Source organism: Sinocyclocheilus anshuiensis, unplaced genomic scaffold (assembly GCF_001515605.1).
Source record: "Sinocyclocheilus anshuiensis isolate Anshui unplaced genomic scaffold, SAMN03320099.WGS_v1.1 scaffold1215, whole genome shotgun sequence".
Classification (NCBI taxonomy): Eukaryota; Metazoa; Chordata; class Actinopteri; order Cypriniformes; family Cyprinidae; genus Sinocyclocheilus; species Sinocyclocheilus anshuiensis.
In genome coordinates, this window is record NW_015540933.1 from 2,174 (window position 1) to 12,177 (window position 10,004).

At 35.6% G+C, this 10,004-nt stretch overlaps 1 protein-coding gene across 1 annotated transcript in view; it reads left to right on the plus strand.

Moving 5' to 3' along the window:
- The first annotated feature begins 6 nt into the window (after window positions 1-6).
- Window positions 7-10,004, plus strand: part of LOC107689465 (uncharacterized threonine-rich GPI-anchored glycoprotein PJ4664.02-like) — a 49,437-nt gene continuing 39,439 nt past the window's right edge. The window contains exons 1-6 of the mRNA XM_016487461.1: window positions 7-121; window positions 228-349; window positions 441-502; window positions 720-820; window positions 915-981; window positions 1,079-1,233. Of these exons, the coding sequence (XP_016342947.1) occupies window positions 320-349; window positions 441-502; window positions 720-820; window positions 915-981; window positions 1,079-1,233 (415 nt within the window). The 5' untranslated portion in view covers window positions 7-121; window positions 228-319. The remainder of the gene's footprint in view (window positions 122-227; window positions 350-440; window positions 503-719; window positions 821-914; window positions 982-1,078; window positions 1,234-10,004) is intronic.

A 10,004-nucleotide genomic window follows, 5' to 3' on the forward strand; every position in this document is an offset into this window, starting at 1 on the left:
TTCAACTCCTCATCTTCAGTCTCCAGTGAAGCTCTGGTCCTGAGTACTATCAACACTCTCCGTAATTCCAGAGAGTCACAGCTCAGTGAATCAGTGCAGGTGGTGAATGTCACCTATGAGAGTAAGTCTCATCATTTTCACTTGAAAAGCTTTTGAAGTAGGAATAAGCCACACCGTCATAATAAGCAAGGGTTGGGCAAGTAAAAATTACCTTTATTTCCAAACAGAAATCTCAGAAACCTCCTATGCTGTAATCTTTGAGTTTAATGTAAGTAATATCAGCAAGCCAGAGAACCCTGAGCTAAGAAACAGCCTTTACATGCAAGTGCAAGATGTCGTCAATAATGCGGTAAGAAATTTTTATTAACCCATTTACAAAGTTTGAGTCCAATGTAATTTTTCTCCAAAGGTTGATGAATGGTTTGATTTTTCTTATGCAGCTGAACACACTTCTGAATGAACCCAGCAGTCCAATTGTACAACCCAAATCATCCAAATTCACGTAAGATTGAAACTCACTCCACAATCTTTATTTAAAGTGTCCTCACATTTTAGCTTATTAAAGCCATTCAAAATTACAAAACATCAATACAACACAAAACAAAAATAATTAATTTATAAAATTAAATGAATGAATTAATAAATAAATAAATAAATAAATACACTTTTTAAAGGTGTGGATTAAAGTCCCTAACAGATATCTCCTATTTGTTCTGTAGGAGCTCTTCAAAACAGATTGATGGCAGGATGGACTACACCTTCCAGGATGGAGATGCCATACAACCAGTCAGCTTCCTAAATGAGCTTCGATCACAGTCTGGTATGTCTATACAAAATGAAAAATACTCTTGACAGTTACAACAACTTTTCCTCAAAATCTAAATATTATTGTATGTTTCTCCCTTTCATTGCAGAACTGACCCATACTACAATGTTTCCAGACACAATAACCAATTTCCCTTTGACTTCTTCAAGCCTAATGCAAGTATTGAGATTCCATTTAAATGCAGTCTGTTATGGATTCATAATTTTAGCACAAAAAGTGAACCACATTAATCAAAAGTGATCCTCTTTGCAGATCTGGTACAGCGGTGGTCATAAGCAAGCTGGTGTTCAACTCCTCATCTCCAGTCCCCAGTGAAGCTCTGGTCCTCAGCGCCATCAACACTCTCCGTAATTCCAGAGAGTCACAGCTCAGTGAATCAGTGCAGGTGGTGAATGTCACCTATGAGAGTAAGTCTCATAATTTTCAGTTTAGAAGCGTTTTAAATGGATATGAGCAAAACAGCAATGAATGTCAAATTTTCACCCAATCAAAAATAACCATTTCTTTCTAAACAGAAATTTCGGAATCTTCCTATGCTGTCATTTTTAAATTTAATATGAGTGACATCAGCATGCCAAGGGACTCTGGACTCAGAAACAACATCTACCTGCAAGTACAGGATACTATCAATAAAGCGGTAAGCATTCACCAATTACTCATTTAAATTTGTAGACCCCATGCAAATATTCACAGAGGGATCCAGTATTCAGTTCAGTTTGATTCATGATTTGAATTTTTACCTGCAGCTAAACACTCTTCTGAATGAACCTAGCAGTCCAGTTTTACAATCCATTTCATCCAACTTTAAGTAAGATGCAGTCTGTCATAATCTGCTTTTTTTTCCCCACATGAAAATATATGAAAATAAAAAAATACATTTCCAATAAAATTCTCTGTGATTGTTCTGTGCATATGCATTGATGTCCTGATACTGTGTGCAACAGATACTGCATATTGTTGTTTTTCTCTAGGAGTTCATTAAATCAGATTGAGGGCAGTATGGAGTACAACTTCCAAGATGCAGATGTCATAAAACCAGTCAGATTCCTACAGGCGCTTAGTTCATTGACAGGTTTGTCAAAACTGAAAATCAAACATTACTTAAGATTTAGTTTTAATTAAATGTGTTGCTCCACCAACACCACATACTGTAACTGTAATCCTTCTTGGCTAATCATTACTTTATTTTACAGTCTTAACAACAGCCAGTACTCTGACATCAAGCATAACTTCTCCACCAACATTGTAAGAGCCAGTGTCGTTTTGTAAAAGCCAGTTATTTTCTGAATCTGTCTTTATATTCTTGTTATTTCATCATCTTTGGTAGGTTGGGGAAGGCTTATATAAAAATTGAATTGGTGTTTCACACACTGGGCCCAATCCCTAGTAAGGATTACATTATAAACTTGGCCAGCTCTACGCTCAACCCACGTTACAGAACTAAAGTAGTCGCACCACCAACCCAGGGTACGAGCCTTGTGGATATCGGCTATAAAAGTGAGTTTTTCTCTCCTCTTTAAGCTCCTTTTTGTTCTGAATATGTCATTTGAATGCAAATGAAGTTTATTGTGTAGACCTGTAGTAGCTTGCTTTTAAAGAAAATGTAATCAGTCACATATAACCACACAACTAATAATTTTTCTTCTGTGTTTTAAGAACTTAATGAAACCTCCTATGCTCTCACATTTGAATTTGAAATCACTAATATATCCATGTCTGAGAAACGTGAACTAAGGAATGAAACCTATACTTCAATCAAAAGCACTATAAATAAATTGGTGAGATTGAGACACTTTGCTTTAATGGTTTCTCACAGAAACTTCCTGTGAAAATTAATATGCCTTATTCTAATCACATTAACTTTAACATTAATAAACACAGTAATCTCTGTATTTATTTCTCCACTCTCCAGCTTGTCGACATCCTAAAGGATCCCTCAGCTTCTCAGTTTGATCTGCAACACATTGAATTCGAGTAAGTTCTGAATCTGAAGAAATGTCTTAATGATTGTACAAAATCTGCTTTTAACATTGATTCGTTTTTAGTATGAGGAGATGAGGTTTTTAGACCGCTACTTCTGTTCCTCATTGCACATTTGAATCTCCACACAGTGGTAATAGCACAGTGATTCTGGCCAGTGTTCAGTATGTTTTCTCAGAAAGTGACTTGAGCATAAACAGCACCTTTGTCAAGGAAATATTCAAAGCTAAGGAAGGTATTACCACATCCACACATGCAATGTCACATTTTATATGCTCCATAAACACTGAATACTTTGATTTAAAGCATTAATTTAAAGATTATTCTCCACTAATCATTACTTTATTTTACAGACTTAACGACAGCCAGTACTCCGACAACAAGCACATCTCCACCCAGTACTCTGAAAATAAGCACATCTCCACCAAATGTGTAAGAGCAATAATTAATTTTCTCTTTGCATTCCTCTGTATTATCTTTTGAAAATAGGTGGTAACATGGAATAAATCTTCCAAATAAATAAATGTACTATCTTTTGCAGGCTTGGGAAGGTGATCATATACATCAGCCTTGTGTTTAAAACACGGGGTACTATCCCAAGTGAGAGTAACGTTGTAAATGTGGCTAACACCCTGTTGTCTGGAATGAAACTGAGAATGAAACGATCCCTCACAACAAAAGATCTGACTGAGCTTGTGAACTTTGTGAATGTCACCTATACAAGTTAGTTTTTCTCTCCTGCCTTTTTTGTTGTGCACATAACATTTGAATGCAAATGGTGTACTATTATGTAGTAAGCTTTTCCTTTGAAGGAAAATGGTTAAATCAGTAATCCCTGAATGGATGAGTGAAATTTTATCATCCACATATAACCACACCACAACTAATTGTTGTTTTGTTTATTTTTTTCCCCTAAAGAAATGGATGATAACTCCTTCTCTCTGAACTTTGGATTTGAAATCAGCAATGTGTCCATGTCTGAAAGAGTTGAATTCAGGAATGAGACCTTCACAGTGATCCAGGACTATATAAATACATTTGTGAGTTACAGATACTGAGAAATTGAGAATAGAGAAATTGCTTTATTTCGGTCACACTAGCCATAAACAAATTAATCAATACAAATTTATTTCTGCTTTTCAGGTGTCCAAGATCCTGAATAAAACAACAACTACTTACCTTAATTTCAATCAAATCAATTTCAAGTAAGTTCTGGCTCAGTATTTTTTTTTCTTTTTTAAGCAGCGTTTTAAATGATTTCAAGAGATCTGCTGTCATCATTGAGTAGTTTTGGGTGAGGGAAGGAAAGATCAGTTTATTTATTTTGCTTCATTTCTCATTGTACATTTTCTCCACAGGGGTAACTCCTCCGTGATTGAGGCCAACGTACAGTATGTTTTCACAGACAGTGACATCGGCAGTTTCGGCTTGGTCTCTGCTTTCCTCGGACTTACTACAACAGCCGCTCCAACCACCTATTACCCCACAGTCCTGACCAGTACAATCTTAAACAATAGTACAAACGTAGCATGGATTGTGGCTATCATTGTCCCCTGCGCTATTGTCATCGGGCTCGTACCTTGCTGGATTCTCCTTTGCGTGAGTATTAGGATGACTGAATGTCAAATATGTGCATTGGAATGACAACATGCAATTGTTACTCTTTTGTCTTATCAATAGACTTAAATGTGCCTTTATATTCTATAATTATAACTTATATATAATGTTTATCATGTACAGCTGATTAAAAGTGTTTTTAACTGTATAAAATTCCCTTACATGATGCTAACTCTCACTTTGTCTGTTGATGTGTTTAGTGTTTGCTGTGTGGTTGCTGTGCAGCAATCAGAAAACGTTGGCACAGAAGACGATCATACAATGTACAGTACACAACTCGAAACAGCATCTTCTAGAGGTATTCAAGAACAAACTTTGATGCTTAAAATATTAATTTTCCTGTATTGCTGGGCATACAGAACCTCTGTATACAGAACTGTGATTTAAAAAAAAAAAAAAATACTATTTAAGGAATGATTTTATTTATTTAAAAAACTGTTATGTAAAGTAATGAGAATCTTGTTTTCTAAATGAAAGATTTATTTGGTAGTATGTATTTAATGTTAAGGGAAAAAATGTAGAATGTGTTGATCACTTATTTATTCACACTTAATGTACTTTATCTAAAATAACATATTGCACTCTGATGACATATGTATGTACGAATCACAATTAATGTTTTAAGACTGTGTAGTTAAAAACTATAATTTAATAAAACAATTCAATACCAATATGAGAACATTATTGTAGCCTATCCTTAATTGTTGGTATATACAATACAGAGCTTTACAGCTTTAATATGTTGGAAAATTCATTTGGGCCCATCATACCAGTCCTTCTGATAAACGCTCTACCAAAGACAGAATGGTTATTATGATGATGGATAAAACATCTTCAACACAAACTTACACTCCATTTCCAATACACTAAATGGAGTGTTAGCCATTTTGTAGTGCTGTCTGACATCTTTGTGAACAACAGGTACAGGTGGAACGTTTCTGAGTTATTCTCTGGTAGACATTCATGCATGGCTAACATCGCAGCACCGTTAAATATGTGGATCTAACATAATCGAGTCGAAATGTAATTCATTTAAATATAAAATAATTCTGTTATATACAGAAGGAATTTAGCTTGGTAACAGAAGCTTCCAGTAGGTATACATAGGCTACATACAGCAGAGGTCCTCAGCGTGCCATGTTTCACTTCACTTCACGTACCAGCCAGCCCCACTTCTTTGGTAAAGTAAAGGTAGGCGTGTAAATAAAATATAATATTTTTGTCCTATTAATGATTTATGGTAGAACCAATGTGAGTAATAAATAGAAGAGAATCGGAATGATAACATGTATTGAAGGTTGAGCTGCACCCACAATTAGTTACACCACGCTGTGAAGTGTAGCCTATGCTGCACACACTTTCTTCCTTTTTACATTTACATTTAGTAATTAAGCAGACGCTTATCCAAAGCGACTTACAAATGAGGACAATAAAAGCAGTCAAAACTAACAAAAGAGCAACATTTTAGATTTCATTTCACGTTGTGGACTGTTTTGGAATGTACAGTTAAAATAATAATAATAATAATCTGATGACAGACCATCAAAACCAGTTAATGTCTCTTGAAAATGGGGGTGTGCATTCACCTTATTTATTTTTTTTATTTTTTTTTACTGTGTATGTGTGTAGCAAAGTAATTAAGTACAGCCTTTGGCACCTCTGAAAGACATTTAGTTCTTTTTCTGATGACTCATCTGACATCTCACTATGGGAACCTGCCCCTAACCTGTTGCACAGGATCAGGTCCACATTCACTATAGTACAGCTTCTCCAAATATGTCTCACTTTGAAGGAATTTATGTTAGGAAATGTAAAAGAAAATGAGCAAGAGTGTGGCTAACCGCACACTGATCCACTCAAGACTAAAAAGTCTACAAAAACATCTTTTTAATTTTTATAAATTGCATTGTGCAAAAGTGCAAAGTGCATGTGAATTAAAAACAAATGGACACGAGCAAGCAAGCACATTTTCAGCACATTGCTATCGTCAGTGCTCCATTTGCTCATTTTCAAATATCCTACTGGCTCTACGCACCTGCAGCACAAGGAACTATTTTTTTTTGGAGAGCTACAATTTTCTCGAGTTCTAGGAAATGTAAAAGATAAAGCAGGATGGCTTCCTCTCTGTGTGGACTCTGTGGAACTTAAACGCCTCTAAATGCTCAACAGAAATGTCTGTGAATAGCTATAATGCTCAACACTTTAAAACATGTTTGTATAAAGTATTGACTGTAGGCTACTTTTGCCAACATCATGTGAGGGCATGGATGTTATATATAGGCTGGCTTCAGTGACGTGTTCAGACGGGGCCAGCAAGGGCCCCTTTTGTTGTCGAACTAAAGGCCTTTTGAAGCAAAGCCTTTATCACCAAGAAAAGTAGGCATAACTACAGTAAATAACAGAGTTTCAATATGTGAGCACCAAAGCACTAAATATATGAATATCACAAAATCACTTTGTTCCTCTGAAATTGAGCAGAACGCTGCAATCTGACCATTCCATGTTTCACCAGGTATTATTTTTATTATCTGCTAGTGGGGTATTACCAAAATGATTCATTATATACATTTTTGAACAGAATTGCAGGGGAAATCAATCCCATAAGACTGAATTAACTTACAAACTACAATTACAGCTGATTTAAAATTAAAGACTTTTCTTTATATAAAACGGCACAAAAGCTTTTATTTTATTTATTAAGTTGGCTTGTGAAAGCCAACTTACTGAAATGCTATTTAAACTTCTTCTTATTAAGTTGGCTTGAGAAAGTTCTTCTTCTGAGACTAAATTATCAACTAACTCCTCCTAGAGCTTTAACTCTACAGACTCCAAATTCAGCCCATATCTTCAGACTGATCTGAAGTTAGTTGCTATATCTTTTCTAACTGATTGGACGCACGGTTTTCATAAAAATGAATATTAAAAATCATAAAAATCCCATAGACTTACATTGAAAAGTTTCTGCTCACCTAAACATTCCGTCAAACTCCCAACTGGTCATGATAGAAACATGATAGCGACATGCTAGTAACTTGCTAATCATGCTAGCAGCATGCTAGTCACTTGCTAATCATGTTAGAAACATTATAGCGGCATGCTAGTAACTTGCTAATCATGCTAATGACATGTATGTCACTTGCTAATCATGCTAGCAACATGCTAGTAGCATGCTAATCATGCTAGAAAAATGCTAGCAACATGTTAGTTACTTGCTAATCATGCTAGCGACATGCTAGTCACTTGCTAATCATGTAACAACATGCTAGTTAATCATGCTAACGACATGCTAGTCACTTGCTAATAATGCTAGAATCATGCTAACAACATGTTAGTAACTTGCTAATCATGCTAGCGACATGCTAGTCACTTGCTAATCATGTAACAACATGCTAGTTAATCATGCTAACGATATGCTAGTCACTTGCTAATAATGCTAGAATCATGCTAACAACATGTTAGTAACTTGCTAATCATGCAAAGACATGCTAGTAACTTGTTAATCATGATAGCAACATGCTAGTAGCATGCTAATCATGCTAGAAACATGCTAGCAACATGCTAGTAACTTGCTAATGATGCTAGCAACATGCTAGTCACTTGCTAATGATGCTAGCAACATGCTAGTCACTTGCTAATGATGCTAGCAACATGCTAGTCACTTGCTAATGATGCTAGCAACATGCTAGTCACTTGCTAATCATGCTAACAACATGCTAGTCACATGCTAATCATGCTAGAAACATGCTAGCAACATGCTAGTAACTTGCTAATCATGCTAACGACATGCTAGTCACTTGTTAATAATGCTAACGACATGCTAGTCACTTGTAAATCATGCTAGCAACATGCTAGTCACTTGCTAATCATGCTAGCGACATGCTAGTAACTTGCTGATCATGCTAGTGACATGCTAGTCACTTGTTAATCATGCTAACAACATGCTACTCACATGTTAATCATGCTAGTGACATGCTAGTCACTTGCTAACCATGCTAGAAACATGCTAGCGAAATGCTATTAACTTCCTAATCATGCTAACGACATGCTAGTCACTTTTTAATCATGCTAACAACATGCTACTCACATGTTAATCATGCTAGCGACATGCTAGTCACTTGCTAATCATGCTAGAATCATGCTAACAACATGTTAGTAACTAGCTAATAATGCTAACGACATGCTAGTCACTTGTTAATCATGCTAGCAACATGCTAGTCACATGATAATCATGCTAGAAAAATGCTAACAAATTGCTAGTAACTTGTTAATGATGCTAGCAACATGCTAGTCACGGTAGAAAAATGATAGCGACATGATAGTAACTTGCTAATCATGCTAACGACATGCTAGTCACTTGTTAATGCTAATAATGCTAGCAACATGCTAGTCACTTTTAAATCATGCTAGCAACATGCTAGTCACTTGCTAATCATGCTAGAAACATGATAGCGACATGCTAGTAACTAGCTAATCATTCTAACAATATGCTAGTCACATGTTAATCATGCTAGCGACATGCTAGTCACTTGCTAATCATGCTAGAATCATGCTAACAACATGCTAGTAACTTGCTAATAATGCTAACCACATGCTAGTCACTTGTTAATCATGCTAGCAACATGCTATTAGCATGCTAATCATGCTAGAAACAAGCTAGCAACATGCTAGTAACTTGCTAATCATGCTAACGACATGCTAGTCACTTGTTAATCATGCTAACAACATGCTAGTCACATGAGCGAAATGCTAGTAAATACTAATCATGCTAGCAATATGCCAGTCATTTGCTAATCATGCTAGTAACATGCTAATCATGCTAGAAACATGAAAGCGACATGCTAGTCACTTTTTTAATCATGCTAGCAACATGCTAGTAGCATGTTAATCATGCTAGAAACATGCTAGCAACATGCTTGCTACACGCTTGTAAATTGCTAATCATGTCAGCAATATGATAATAACAGGCTAATCATGCTAAAAACATGCTAATCATGCTAGAAACATGTTATCAACATCTATCTAATCTATCTAAATTTTCAAACTTCAGGCTTTTACAATTGCTTTAAACTTTCAGGCTAGGCTTTCTCAAGCCAACATAAAGTTTGTCTATTCCTAAAAATGATGATTAAAACTGGGAAAAATCCCATAGACTTTAATTGAACAGTCTTGGCTGATCTGAACATTCCATCAAACTCCAACTGTCAAAATTCAAATTTAAACACACTGACTCAATTAAAGTGCATACCATGTACTAGTTCTAAGCCATTTTAACTCATTCAGACTCATTTAATCTATCTATCTATCTATCTATCTATCTATCTATCTATCTATTCTTTTCTAACTGATTGGACTTACGGTTTTCATAAAAATGAATATTCAAAATCATAAAAATCCCATAGACTTGCTTTGAAAAGTCTCTGCTCATCTGAACATTCCGACAAACTGTCAAACTCCAACTATCAAAATTCAAATCTAAACACACTGAAGCCCATAAGACTCAATCAGACTGGCCTTCTATGTACTATTTGTAACCCATTCAAACTCATTAAAACTCATCTATCTATCTATCTATCTATCTATC